This window comes from Pelophylax lessonae, assembly GCF_965119305.1.
Source record: "Pelophylax lessonae genome assembly, chromosome: 1".
In the NCBI taxonomy this organism is placed as follows: Eukaryota; Metazoa; Chordata; class Amphibia; order Anura; family Ranidae; genus Pelophylax; species Pelophylax lessonae.
The window spans coordinates 116,882,853-116,898,847 of NC_138768.1; the positions used below are offsets into that span (position 1 = coordinate 116,882,853).

The 15,995-nt window shown below is 42.0% G+C and overlaps 1 protein-coding gene across 1 annotated transcript in view; it reads right to left on the bottom strand.

Moving 5' to 3' along the window:
* The window catches only part of NLN (neurolysin), a 154,081-nt gene that overhangs the window by 7,456 nt on the left and 130,630 nt on the right, over positions 1-15,995 (bottom strand). The window contains exon 10 of the mRNA XM_082243101.1: positions 6,741-6,927. Coding sequence (XP_082099227.1) covers positions 6,741-6,927 — 187 coding nt within the window. The remainder of the gene's footprint in view (positions 1-6,740; positions 6,928-15,995) is intronic.

Genomic DNA, 15,995 nt, shown 5'->3' on the forward strand with positions numbered 1-15,995 from the left:
CCTAAAAAATGCCTCAGTAGCAGCAGTCACCTCATAGTAAGTAATAACGTTTTGTTCACACCATAACGCATGGGTTAGTGTGCGCATTCGCTGGTATTCTTATTGCATGCTGCCAGGAGCTGCAATGTGTTTTGCACACATAATGCAGTGCGTTTTTATGACCCTGTTTTTTTTTTGCACTACGTTTTTATGACCCCATTTTTTATTTTTTTAACTCAATGCTTTATATCATACACTGCAGCACGTTGTGACATTTTGCAGCACGTCAACACGCAGTGCTAAAAATGCTACATTTATTTTTTTACAGTGCATTGCTGTGAACTTAAATCTTAGGATATAATGCTATTTGCGTTGTCCTGCCATTGGGACTGTGTTGGGCCTAACTTGGAGAAACTGTGAGGCTATGTATACCACACCTACGGTTGGACCCAAGGGGCTTAACCACTTTAACACCTACGTCGCTAGACTCCTCCCCTGTAGGCGGTGCTCGCGCGCCGCCAGAGGCACGCTCCCGCTGTTTTCATTCACAGCGGGAGTCGGGCCAGGGGAGGAGCGGCGGCGATCGCCGCTGCTCTGCCCCGATCGTCGGGGAATCCAGTTTGGAGATCCGCCCGCCTGTGTAAACAGAGCGGGCGGATCTCCTAAGTGACAGGGAGTGACAGATCGGAGTGTTCAGCATAGCTGAACATCCGATCTGTCCCTGGCTCACTCAGTCACCTCCCCCCCCACACGTTAGTAAGCACCAGGCATACATTAACCCCTCCCTCTCAATAAAATTAACCCCTTCCCAGCCAGTGTCATTTTTACAGTAACAGTGCATATTTATAGCACTGATTACTGCAGTAATGTCACTGGTACCTCCAAAAGTGTCAAAAATGTCAGTCAAGGGTCCGATCTGTCCGCCGCAATGTAGCAGTCCCGCAAAAAAATCGCAGATCGCCGCCATTACTCGTTAAAAAAAAAAAACACCAAAAATGACATCAATCTTTCCCTTAGTTAGTAAACGCAATAACTTTTGCGCAAACCAATCAAAATACGCTTATTGCGATTTTTTTTACCAAACATGGGTAGCAGAAAACAAATTGGCCAAAAATTTTAAAAAAATTGGTTTTTACATCTTTTTTGGGGGGGAATATCATATAAAAAAATGTTAAAAATATTGTTATTTTTTCAAAATAAACGCTCTTTTTTTGTTTATAGCGCAAAAAGTAAAAATCGCACAGGTGATCAAACACCACCAAAAGAAAGCTCTGTTTGTGGGAAAAAAAAGACGTAAATTTCGTTTGGGTACGGCGTCGCACGACCGCGCAATTGTCAGTTAAAGTCGCACAGCGCCGAATCGCAAAAAGTTGCCCAGACATAAGACAGTAAAATGCTCTAGTGGTAAAGTGGTTAATAAGGACATAAGGATCCATAAGAAGACTAACACATTCACAAATACGACTAGGTGACCTTTCTCAGTTACTATCAAGTGCACCTTGAGACACTCATTGAAAGGAACATATAGTTTACCATTTAAAAGGGATCAGTTTGATGTAAAAAATCTTGTCAACATGTGTTATAGCTGCTTCACAACCATGAGATTCAGTAACACGCATTATCACACTACATGTAACATAGAGCACCTCATGCGTTGCAGTTTATTTAGAATTGCTCCTAAGTGGAAGGCAAGTCGAAACCTACCTAAGCTTAAATCTATTCCCACCTCCATTCTAAGCTTAAAGGGTAACTCAACCTTCGTGGGGGAAAAAATAGCAAATAAAGAAAAAACAATATAGCGTATACAATTGTGACACAAATCATATTGTAATTGAATGTTATTAAAAATTACTTTTCCTTTTCAATCTGTAATTTTCTGAAAATGTAATGCAATGCAATATGGCTACCTGGAGGTGTTCTGTACACAGGATGTGTACGGACCACACCCAGAAACATCATTCCTGCTTGTGTGATTGGCTCACCAATTTTCCCAGAAGTCTGCTTAACATACAAGTCAGATTTCTGGCATCCCCTGCACCAAAAATGTTATTTTTGACGAGATACTCTAAATAGGAACACGTCTAAAGGGATGCAGGCCCAGCAGCTTTCCTCATTAGAGCCCTGCAGCTGCCACAGCTGATAGATAATTATGAAACCACTCCCATTTGACCCACTTAGCACAGAGGCACAGAGAAACAAACATGGATTTCTTCAGAATGACAAAAGGTAGGAATTTGCAACAAAGTTTGTTAAAACCTTATAATGTACATAGATCACCCAGAGGGGAATGGTATTTTCCCAGCAAAAGTGGAGTTACGCTTTAATCTATCTACCTTGTAAAAGGAAATATGTCTATACTTACCTATTCTGAAGTCGCTCCATTCTGGGCACATAACTAGCTTCCAACGCTGGCTTCATTGTAGAGGAGGGACAGCCGATTGCAACTGTTCCATAGTAAGCCTATGGGTGACGCCATCACCCAGACTCTGCAACAATTCTTAGCAATCTCTCCTCTACACTGAAGCCATTGCTGGAATGATCATGTGACCAGACCAGAGCGCCTTCAGAATAGGTAAATTTAGACATCTTTCCCTGTTACAAGGTAGAAAGATTCAGCTTAGAATGGGGGTGGAGGTAGATTTAGGCTTAGTTAGATTTTGACTTAGATACTTGCCTTCCACTTTAACACACAGTTACAATTGCATGTAATTTTATGATTATTCCTGCTATATAGCTGTTGCTTCTAAACAGATTTTAGATTGAAACCATGCTCTTATTCATAATACCAGGTGAAAAATGACTTCAGACAAACCAAAACATTTTTTTTTAGTTTAGACCAGGGGTGTCCAATCTGCGGTCCAAGGGCCGCATGCGGCTCATGACGGCTATGAATGCAGCAAAAAACATAAACTTACTTCAAAATGTTGATTTTTTTTTGGGGGGGGGGGGGGGGGATTTTTTGTAAAAATGGGTTACACTTAGCAACCACATGCGGCTGAAGAAAATGTTGACCATGTCTCTTTACTGGACTTTTATAAGTTATCTTCCTAAATAAAAATATGCCACTCTTCACAATCATGCTTTATTCAAGTCATCAGTTTTCAGCAGCACCTACAGTGCCTTGAAAAAGTATTCATACCCCTTGAAATTTTCCCCATTTTGTCATGTTACAACCAAAAACGTAAATGTATTTTATTGGGAATTTATGTGTTAGACCAACACAAAGTGGCACATGGTATGTCCCTACCAGCCTTTCACATCTAGAGAGTGGGAATTTTTTGCCCATTAGTTTTTGCAAAATAGCTCAAGCTCAGTCAGATTGGATGGAGAGCATCTGTGAACAGCAATTTTCAAGTCTTGCCACAGATTCTCAATTGGATTTAGGTCTGGACTTTGACTGGGTCATTCTAACACATGAATATGCTTTGATCTGAACCATTCCATTTTAGCTCTGGCTGTATGTTTAGGGTCGCTGTCCTGCTGGTAGGTGAACCTCCACCCCAGTCTCAAGTTTTTTTTGCAGACTATCAGGTTTTCTTCTAGGATTCTCCTGTATTTGGCTCCATCTATCTTCCCATTAACTCTGACCAGCTTCCCTGTCCCTGCTGAAGAAAAGCATCCCCACAACATGATGCTACCACCTCTATGTTTCACGGTGGGGATGGTGTGTTCAGGATGATGTGCAGTGTTAGATTTCGGCCACACATAGCATTTTGTTTTTAGACCAAAAATTTCAATTTTGGTCTCCTCTGACTAGAGCACCTTCTGCCACGTTTGCTGTGTCCCACACATGGCTTTTCGGAAACTGCAAACAGGACTTCTTATGGCTTTCTTTCAACAATGGCTTTCTTCTTGCCACTCTTCCATAAAGACCAGATTTGTGGAGGGCATGACTAATAGTTGTCCTGTAGACAGATTCTCCTACCTGAGCTGTGGATCTCTGCAGATTCTCCTACCTGAGCTGTGGATCTCTGCAGTTCCTCCAGAGGTATCATGGCTTGGCTGCTTCTCTGATTAATTCTCTCCTTGCCCGGTCTGTCAGTTTAGGTTGATGGTCATGTCTTGGTAGGTTTGCAGTTGTGCCATACTCTTTCCATTTTTGGATGGATTGAACTGTGCTCCGTGAAATGTTCAAAGCTTGGGATATTTCTTTATAACCTAACCCTGCTTTAAACTTCTCCACAACTGTATCCCTGACCTGTCTGGTGTGTTCCTTGGCATTCTTGATGCAGTTGGTTCACAAAGGTTCTCTTAAAAACCTCAGGGCTTCACAGAACAGCTGTAATTATACAGAGATTAAATTACACACAGGTGGACTCTATTTACTAATTAGGTGACTTCTGAAGGCAATTGGTTCCATTACAATTTAGCTAGGGGTATCAAAGTAAAGGGGGGCTGAATACAAAAGCATGCCACACTTTGCAGAGGTTTGTAAAAAATACTTGAAAACCATTTATCATTTTCCTTTCACTTCACAATTATGTGCCAACTTGTGTGGGTCGATCATATAAAATCCCAATAAAATACATTTATGTTTTTGGTTGTAACATGACAAAATGTGGAAAATTTCAAGGGGTATGAATATTTTTCAAGGCACTGTATATTTGTGAGCAACTATTTCCAAGGATGAGGCACATGAAGGGCAAAATTAGAACCAAAATATCTGACAAGCCCCTTAAAATTTCATTGAAAAATGTTACTAAGTCCATCAGACAAGATATTGATGCATTACTTTATCAAAACAGTGTCAAATATCGCACTCGTTTTATGTTGCGCTCTTTAACTTTTATAATAAAAAATATTACAAAGAAAATAAAATTTTATTACTCAGGTACATTATCTATATCAGTGATCATTGACTTGTGATCTGCCTGTCTTTTTCTACTCATCAGCTATCATTCTGGTTAGTGTATTTTATGTATGGCCCAAGACCATTCATCTTCTTCCTATGTGGCCCAGGAAGGTCAAAAGGTTGGACACCCCTGGTTTAGACAGAAGGTGAAGTGAAGGGACAGTATCTTTATGGTGTCTCTTTCTAACATTGAAATATCTCCCTACTACTTGTCAGGGCAGCTAATGATTAGAAATATCTCCTGTAGGGACAGAAAGCACTTTCTTTATATTAAAATAGGTAAGGGTAGGAACATCTGTCAGGTTATTATCCCGGTCTGTGTCTGCTTGTCCAAGGGAAAACCACTCACTTAATTTCTTGTCCTGCTGTCGTATTCTGTCAGAAGGACCGAAAGTGAGGTGACATTTCTCCAACGTTGTTATGGACAACAATAAAGGTAGGACTATATTCTTATTCCAATTCTATCCAAAACTAAAATAAATGTTTGGCTGGAGTTGAGCTATGTGTAAACACATCTAATAAAATTGGTTACCTGTGTGATAATGTAATGGAAGAGTCATGTGTGCAGAGAAACCAAACACTGTAAGGATCTCAAGTGTAATATGACACATATGAATCAATACTGCCAGTTACCAGTCACTGCAAAAAGATTAGTGAAGTCACAGAGGACTGTTTTGCTTAAATGTTGGTCTGAGCAGCATTGCAAAAAACACTTCCCGCGTTCACCATTCAAAGAGGTTACTGGGGGAAAGAATACCCTTTTATCTTAGCAAAAGAAAGCGAAGGCCCAAGCTAGAAAATATTCTTCCTCTGGAAACAGAGTGTCTTCAATTCGTTCCCTCACAAACCTTGGATGTCAAAACCTTACAAACCTGTGGGTAAGTCCTCTTTGCAAAGTGGGGATATGCCTTCACATAAGGAAGAGTTTCTACTCCAACCTTTATACCGTTTTCAAAGCAAGGGGGTTATTTCTCCCATTTTGGACCTGAAAGTGCTCAACATTTTCCTTCTAGTAAAAAAAGCTCTATATGGAATCTACCCAGTCAATCATTGCCTCCCCCATTTCAGGAGACTTTCTGGCCTCAGTGGACATCAAGGATGCCTACCCAAATGTCTCAATCTCAGTGCATCAATGCTTCCTGCATTTTACTGTGGGCATGCAACACTACTGGTACCTGCCCTTCCTTTTGGATTGTCCACTGCACCTTCAGTTCTTACCAAACTGCTGGCTCCTCCTCTCAGGGCATTCCAATTCTGGGATACCTGGATAACCTCTTAGAGAGGTAACAGCTGGAACAGACTTGTCAATGTTCTACGCACTATTCGGACTCTCAGCTGGATCCTATACCTTCAGAAGTCGGTGCTGGACCCATCATCTTGAGTGTCTCAGTTTACTTATAAAAGTATTAGTTGAAGTTTGGCTTCAATTTGTTAAATTCAACAAAGACCATCTAACATTCCCCTCCCCCCTCCCGACTGACAATGCTTATGACATCGGCAGTGGGGGAGACGACACACAGGCTCATTGACACAGCCGCACAACAGGAGGTGAGCAGCGACCGCGGTCTGTGTTAACCTCATCAGAGCTGCGGTCGCCCCTCACCTCCCCCTGCACAGCCTGACCATCAATAGGCAATGGGCCAGTACCGGTCTGGGGGGTTGGGGACCCATGCTGTAAAACCAGCTCTTTGGCTCGCCTATCACACAACTACTGATCAGCGAAGCTATGCGTTTGTACTAAGGGATCAATGACAATGAAGGCCCAAAACTGAGCTCCCAGATGGGATTTGCATATTGAGTGTCCCAGGATTTAAAGCTGCTCTACAAAATGACAGCTATGATTTAGCACTAACTGCTGTGAAAGCCATAAAATAAGTCAGCAAAGCAGCTGTGAAAGAACAATGTTTACCTGTATTAGCCAGTCTGGACTCTATCAATTTGTCCAGCAGTTCATCAGGAACAGGGTTGCCATTTAAGTAATGTCTTGACATTCTCTGCAAAGCCTCTTTCTCCCACACCCAATTCTCTAACATCTGGGATGGCACTTCCACAAAATCTGTTTCCACATTTGTCCCACTAAATCGTGCAAATTTTGTCTGTAAAATAAAAACAAAAGGCAATGATAATATTATAACAACTTACAAGTAAGAGAAACAAAAAATAATATATTCTTAACCAATTCACCTCTCTGGATGTACTGCATAAATCCTGAGTCTAAAGCAGTGGTTCTTAACCTGGGTTCGATCGAACCCCAGGGGTTCGGTGGGTCAGTCTCGAGGGTTCAGCAGACCCTCCGCTAGTACCACTTCGCTGTCAGGGACTATTCCTCCAGTTTCGGGCATGTCCTTCTGCTCTCGCTCCGCTCGCACTCGCAGCTCTCTCTGCGCAGCAGCAGAAGAAGCCGGCAGGTGAGAGGCCAGAGAGCCAGTGGTGACAGTGGTGCTGCAGCCTGCAGGAGGAAAACCTAGCCTGTGATCGGGAGTCGGGACATAGGTGAAAAAAAGGTAGGACTGGAGTAGTACTGGCTGTACAAGTCTAGTGACTGACTGTCTGACTGTGTGAGAACACTGAGAAGACTATGTAAAGGGGATCTATTTTATGGGGAACCTGGCCTGCTGTAAGGGGGGAGATCTAAATGGGGGACGGGACCTCACCTTACCCTGGCCTGCTGTAAGGGGGGATCTATAAGGGGGACATGTTCCCCTATATAGATCCCCCGTTACAGTAGGCCAGGGTGAGGTCACCCATATAGATCCCCCTTACAGCAGGCCAGGGTGAGGTCCCCCATATAGATCCCAGGTCCCCCATATAGATCCCCCCTTACAGCAGGCCAGGGTGAGATCCCCCATATAGATCCCCCCTTACAGCAGGACAGGGTGAGGTGAGGTCCCGTTCCCCCATATAGATCCCCCCCTACAGCAGGCCAGGGTGAGGTTAGGTCACTCTGGGGTCCCCCATATAGATCTCCCCTTACAGCAGGCCAGGGTGAGGTTAGGTCCCTCTGGGGTCCCCCATATAGATCCCCCCTTACAGCAGGCCAGGGTGAGGTTAGGTCACTCTGGGGTCCCCCATATAGATCCCCCCTACAGCAGGCCAGGGTCCGGACCTCACCTCACCCTGTCCTGCTGTAAGGGGGGATCTATATGGGGGAACGGGACCTCACCTCACCCTGTCCTGCTGTAAGGGGGGATCTATATGGGGGACCTCACCCTGGCCTGCTGTAAGGGGGGATCTATATGGGGGACCTCACCCTGGCCTGCTGTAAGGGGGATCTATATGGGGGACCAGGTCCCCCATATAGATCCCCCTTTACAGCAGGCCAGGGTGAGGTGAGGTCCTGTCCCCCATATAGATCTCCCCCCTTACAGCAGGCCAGGGTGAGGTGAGGTCCCGTCCCCCATATAGATCCCCCCCTACAGCAGGCCAGGGTGAAGTGACATGAGACATGATAATGAAATGAGAGTGGCACTTGCCAAGATAAAGCCGCGCATTTCTGAACTGGTCTCTGAAAGACAACAGCAGAAGTCACACTGATTTGCAGTAAATATTCATTATTATGTTTTTGTTTCTGTGTGAAAATCATGTTTTAATGGTTTTGTCCATTTTGTGCACCTATGTATGAATATATACCTAAAATAATATATACCTATGTTTTGAATTTGAAAAAATCATATTTTATTTTTCCAATTAAGAAGGGTTCGGTGAAGGCGCATATGAAACTGGTGGGGTTCAGTACCTCCAACAAGGTTAAGAACCACTGGTCTAAAGGGATTAGAATGAAATTGCAGCTTAAGTGGGGTACACACTAGTAGACAATCTGCTGAAAATTCCCATCCGAAGTAAAATCGTACGATTTTCGGCTAGTGTATACACAACTTTCAGCTGCCGATACCGACATTTTCAACGAAAAAAACGGAGGGACAAACACCACAATTTTTATCGTCCGTCCCCAAACGACCAATTTTCGTTTAATGTGTATGCAGTACGTCCGTGAAAAATCGGATACAAAAGGCCGCGCATGATTTGAAGTTGCTGACGACCTGGAAGTCTGGAAACAAATGTCCCAAAAAAAAAAAAAAAAAAAAAAAAAAAAATCGGACGAGAAATTTCGTGAACATTTATGCACTGTCAACTAAAAACGATAATGAACACTGAGCAAGAGAGAGAAAAATCAGAGGATATTTCGTCCCATTTCCGTCAAGTGTGTACGGGCCCTAAATTAGCAGACGTGAGCTTGCTACTGTTTTTTTTAGCTGCATTCTGGCTGTAATGTAAATATAATCTGGGTGGCCCTGTAGCACCCAATCATTTTTACAGTGCTTGCGGTGTGACCCTCCTTTTCTGTGGTACTTAGGCTCTCCTGATCTTCCCAAGTGCCCAGGACCACAATTATTTTAGGATGGTAAATACATTCCCTGATCTCCTCTGCAGTGTATGAAGTCAGAAGCGCCCAGCTTTGAGCATTTTCGGCTTCAGAGCTGTCATTTACCGGCTGCTGTGGCTGGGGAAGCAGCTAATCGTGATCTGTGATGGATTTGCAGGAGAGACATTGGTGGGTCTAATGAACCCCTGATGTTTTCATTAAGAGAACCTGTCACCTTTGCAAAGCTAATACACAGGGGGCTTCTGAGCTCCCTTGTTTTGGACAAAAAAAAAAAAAGAAGGTGGTAAATTTAAAGAAAAAAACTATATTAAAAAAATGTTAACACCAACCCTGTCATCCTGCATACAATCACAAATGCAAACTTGTACACAGGGCATACATGTAAGCTGCAATTGCACCAAACATTATATATAACCACGACTGTCGAAGTGAAAGCAATAATCCTTGGGCCATTTCAGTTTACTCTAAAATGATGAGCTGTAAAGACTTTTGAAGCGCCGCCCATTGATAATTTTGGGTACCATATTTTTATCTCCATTTTGCGAAAGCCAGCAGCTTTGAAGCTTCACATATTTGGCATCTGTTTACTCTTCACTACCTCATATTTTATTATGTACATAAAATGGGAGTAAAGTGTATTTATGTGCAATAAAATTAATGTTAGTGTATTTTGTTCTAGAAAATCTAGATTTAATAAAGAGTTGCACAAAGACTGTGCAACATAGAAAATTGCAGCTACCATCTTAAATCTAAAGGGCCCCTGCATGCATAAAATATATAATGCATATGATTTTGAGGTTTAAGTAAATTTTTATCTAAAAATGTATATTTAAACCTGTCCAAAAATGAAAAAAAATTACCCTAGAGGAAAACTGGTTAAAAAAAGTCAGTACATGCGTATGTACAGAATTTATATTAGCTATGCAATTCGCATTTGTAATTGTCTGCATAACAAAGCAAAAACAGAGAGGTTGGCCAGCGCTGTTATCAAATTTGTCTTTATAATTCAGGAATACTTTTTATTTTAAAATATGGGCCCCCAGCTGTTAAAAAAATGCAGCTCTTATTAAAATACTTGCATTCTCCCCACCCCTGCACACCACAGACTTATCACTCACTCACTACCTTTGGGTGGACTAGTGCCCATTGATATTCAACCTTCTTCTTGTCAGTACAGAGTGTCATGGGACCTCCCCTGAGGGGACATCATTACAGCTCCCTGCACGGACATAGAATGATGCTGAGAATGACACTATGGGGGAGATTTACTAAAACTGGTGAACACAGAATCTGGTGCAGCTCTTCATAATACCCAATCACCTTCTAACTTCAGCTTGTTCAATTAAACTTTGACAATAAAACGTAGAAGCTGATAGGTTACTATGCACAGCAGCATCAGATTCTGTGTGTACCAGTTTTGGTAAACCACCCCCTATGTGTCGCATCAATAAAAGGCACCCATTGCCTTACATAAATGGCCCAAACACTTTATAAAAAGCAATACAAGTGAGCGATGGGGAGATGGACCACGGACTTGGGGTTTAACGCTGACTTCAATGGACACATGCTTGTTCTAAGTCAGTGTGTATCAGGAGGTAGATATTGAGGTCAGAAACAAGGAAACAGGCAGTATTTTCAGAAAAGTCAGCGATGGGAGGCAACATGTTTCTTACATAAATATCCCTTAAAGCGGACTCTAGCCAAAAATAAGAAGATAACAATGAACAGCCTAATAATGTATTAAATAAAATGTAAAAAATGGCTTTTGCGGCAATAATCACCTTCAATTTAGAAATTTTTCCCATGGTCCTTTTTTCTGTCACTGGATGTCCTCAGTCTGATGTACAGCATCATCAAACCTATTTCCTCTGAGCCCAGATCGTCAACCCCCCGCCCCAACCTGGGACTGGACAGTGAAAGAAGGATTGGCACAGTATGGAGCTCACTGCTCTGTCAATCTGCTCTCTTCTCATAGCAGTATGCTTTTTGTCAGCATGTGAACTGAGCTCCTTGTTCAGAGCCTGCAACAGACTGTTACCAGGTCTAATTCAGATACAAACACTGCTTACATTAAAAAATACAATTATTGATGGATTATTGATTATAGAGCTGCCTTAAATTGAGTTTTCTACATCTGCCTAGAGCTCAGCTTTAAGAAAAATACAGCAATGTTGTATTCATTAGCAGTATGTGTGTATTAGCAGTGTTGTTTTTATTATCATGGACAATTACAGGAGTATTGATGTTCATTAAGGCAGCTATGTCCCCATTTCATTGTTAGAATCGCATTAAAAGAGAGCAATGAATTTTACTGTTGCTAATTAAAATTTTGCAGACTGCTGCAATCCGGGGAGGATTCAGTCAATAAACACAAAATATTTTTATTATTTATGTAATATTTAATGCTGCACCTTGCGACAGAGGGATTTTACATTCATAATTGACATAAATGCTAGACTCCTATTCCCACACGTGTCACGCTCTGGCATTTTTCTAATCTGTTCTTGTTTCCTCTCCCAAGTCAGTACTTCTGGCTACAGAAACCTGCAAATCTCAGGTCCCCCATCCAGGGAAGGAAAGAGTTTATTAAAGCGTCATACTGACAAAGAAATAGGAAGAGAGAGAGCACAGAGTGTTGATACAGAAATGACTCACTACACCTTAATTGACTCTGCTTCCAGTCACAATTGAGACCTGGATGTGGAGTGTCAGTTTATTAGTATACCCTGTGTCAAGAGAATGAAGAAGGATAAGGTCATCTTCTACTGATGCTTTTGCAGCAAGTAACCTTTAAAGGGCATAGAAGGCCTAGATTTTTCATTTTACCATGAAATTGGTCAGGTATAAATATTAATGGGGACCTTTACCAAAATTAGAAAGGTGCTTGCATGTGCCCCATAAGGGTACATGCACATTTCACTTGGGACACTTTTACATTGTGTTTGAATGTGCATTCTGTGAATCACATAGAAATAAAAATGTGCAGTACACGCCATGCATTCAAACTATTCTAAACCCATGTGAATTTAGTACAAATCTAGGTATACTCCAGTAGATTTTTAAATGAATGTTCGCATGAATATTCATATAACTATTTGTATGAAAATTCTCAGTACATTTGATAGCTCGACGAACGTCATTCAAAAGCTGTTCAAAATTTTGTTTGCTTCTTAACATTCCATTTTGGAGTGAATGGACTTTTCTAAACAAAAACCACATACACTGTTACAAATTTCCATCTTGTTCCTTTGAATTTTCTTGTCACTGCAGTAGAAAACTATTGTAATTTGACCCCACTATCGATTAGAAAATAAGACAACATTCCTAAAATAAAAAAATTTGAACGAAAATCTACTATGTAACCACATATGACGGCGGAGCGGTGCAGCTATTGTTCTGGGACACCGTCATATGACGACGCACCAGAACGGCCTCTCTTGCGTGCCCGCGAGGGCGTGCAGTGCGGTGATCGTGGCCGTGGCTGCTAGGACAAAGCGCGACCCCGATCTCTGTAAAGAGCCAATGACATGGCTCTTTACCCATGTGATTGGCTGTGTCCAATCACAGCCGGTCACATGTAAACGAGGAAGTGCCGTTTATCGCCTCACACTGTCAGAGTGTGTGGCGAGGAGAGCCGATCAGCGGCTCCTCCTCACAGGTAATCAGGGCTCCTGCCATCAAGACACCATGCTGAGCATGAACATACGCAGCTCAGAGTACATTATAAAGGAGACTGCGAACTGGCAGATAATTTGATTTACTGCAAAAGAGATCTAGCACGCAAGCAGGCATGAAAAAGACTGCCTGCTTGCATTTAAAAAAAAAATACTTTAGTTCCACTTTTTGTATAAAGTTCAGATTTAAAGAAATACAGTCCAAACAGTGCCTACCCTCTGTTCATGCACCATTTTTTGGTTGTACAATGACAAAGCACCTCACCTTTTTTCCACCAAAGGGCATACCAGCATGAAATGCCCCTTTTATACACAAGGGTAGTAATGTGAGATGTGAGATTATAAAAGCATTTGTGCTGAATGTTTTTATTCAACTTCAAACAATCCTTTCCAAGTAATTGCCACACTGAAGGCATTAAGATAAATATGGCATGCGTGGCAATTCATTTACAGTCTAAACGTTTCAGAGCAGTATTCAGATCACCATTATTCCGAGCGGATAATGAGAGATTTTCTGTTTACAAAAACAGACAGGAGCTCAGGTTAAATAAAGCATGGAGGATTCAATCCGTCTATGTGTTCCGCCTTTGTCACACTTCTTTAATCAGCTTTTTCCATATACTGTGTAATCGCCAGCGTCCGCATTTTAAAGTTAATTTTAGAGGTTCAATCTAAAATAATCCAGGGGAATTAAGTTGAATATTTCCATGACCACTTTACCAGTTGTAAGAAGACATGAAGCGTAGAAGATATCCATTTCTTCTAAAATACACGGACATGCTTTTATAGCTCATCCATAATTCCTCAGCTGAGCGGCATAAATCATATTTAACTCTGCCAGTGTCACATGATGACAAAGTGCGGCAAGCCACTAAGCCTGTCATTTGCATGTGTTTTTTTATCTAGTGAGCTCTTTTATGGCTTCACGTGATCTGGTGTATAATGATGGATGTTCATTAGGGTTTTTACGACAACCTCAGAGGTCAGATTACCTAAAGGATAAGTTCACTTTAAAAAAAAAATAAATAATGAATGCATCGGTTTGCAGGTAAAAAAAAAAAAATGTGCCTTTTTTTAGAGCCTGTAAAGCATTGCACCAGCGATCAGCAGATCGCTGGTGCCATGCAGGTCTCCTGCAGATCTGTCAGTGTATCTGCGTGCCCATACAGGAAAGTACAAAACAGTATTTTTACACAATGCACAGGATTAACCCCTTCGGTTCCACAGTGAGTATAACAAGCATTCTTTACTGCATATACAGACTGATTTTACTGTTTTGGATTTAGTAGCACTTTAAGGCATGCTTTTGAAATGTCAGTGAATTCTCCACCAACACCTTTCAAACACTAGTAAATGTTTTATTACTATGCCCCAAAATGTTTCTTTTAATTATTTCTAATAAAAAACAACACTAGATAAAGTGGTGAGGGGATAAAAAGAATCAACACACAACAAACATTTTTTATAGATACGGGTGCAGCACATGGGTTTCATGTGTGGAGTGGAGTTTAGCCTAGTACACACTATTTTTTTTTTGTTTAACCCAGGGGGCTGAATGAAAAAAAACAAAAAACTTTCAGCTGCTGTACTAACTATCCGATGACTCCCCCCCCCCCCCCCCCTGCACTGGTCAGCGCTCTCAGCCATTGGCTGACATGGGTAGCTGATCTGTGGAGACAGAACGGCGGTCTGCTGTTGTAAACACGGCAGACCACTGTTCTGTCAGTTATGAACACAGGGATCCTGTGTTCCTCCTCTTTAGGAACACAGATCTCTGTGTTCATGCAGCAAACCAACCCCCCTACACAGTTGGGACACATTTAACCCTTGGCTCGCCCCTGGCGTTAACCCCTTCCCTGCCAGTGTCAGTACAGTAACAGCGTATATTTTTAGCACCGATTAGGCTGCATTCACATGTCAGCGTATTGATCTGCCTGCCGAATCGCGGTAACATTGCGCAAAAAAATTGCGGGACGCATTACACTCCAAAGAAGCTCTTGTACTTTTTTGGGCATAATGCGTCCCACGATTTTTTTTTGCGCGATGTTACCACGATTCGGCAGGCGGAAATCGCGGCAACATCGCACAGCGTTTGGGGTGCTATTGCAAATCACGGGCAACGCACATGCGTCCCGCGATTTGCAATGATTTCCGGATCGCGGGCGGAATCGCGGCGATTCTGCCCGCGATCAATACGCTGACATGTGAATGCAGCCTTACTGTAGTAATGTCATTGTTCCCCCAAAAATGTCACAAATGTCAGTTAGGTGTCTGATCTGTCCCCCGCAATGTCGCAGTCCGCATAAATTACATAAATCAATCCCCTAGTTTGTAGATGCGATAACTTTTGCGCAATCAATATACACTTATTGGGATTTTTTAAAAAAAAAAATATGTGGCAGAATACAAATTGGCCTAAAATGATGAAAAATTTTTTTTTTTTTTTTTTTTTTTATTGGGAATGTTATGAAGCAGAAAATGAAAAAATTGGATTTTTGACTTACCGTAAAATCCTTTTCTCTTAAGCTCATTGACAGAAGCAGTCCTCTTTGATTAATATCAGTAGGGTTATACTGCCCCCTACAGGAGTAGGACACTAGGCAGGAAAAACGTTCTGGCCACACCTTAGGGGCAGTCCCAGAGGGTATATCCTCTCTCTCCCTGCTACAGGATGTCAGTTATGTAACAAAGCAGTGTCAGAGAATTCAACCCAACCCAACTCAAAAATAGAGGGGCGGGTACTGCGTCTGTCAATGAGCTTAAGAGAAAAGGATTTTACGGTAAGTCAAAAATCCAATTTTCTCTGTCGCTCATTGACAGACGCAGTCCTCTTTGATTAATATCAGTAGGGACGTCCCAAAGCAGTGCCACAAATGAGGGGTGGGATAACGGAAATCAAAATCCAATCCAGAAGGCCCAACCGGAGCCAACCAGAAGTATTAAAGGCTCATCGGACAAAAAGATGAGACTGAAAATCCAACAGAAAAAACCCTCAAGGTAGACCAACGGTCTCCTCAAACAGCGGCCTGCAGAACCTTGCGGCCAAAAGAGGCATCCGCCGATGCCAGCACATCAACTTTATAAAATTTTGTAAAGGTATGAACCG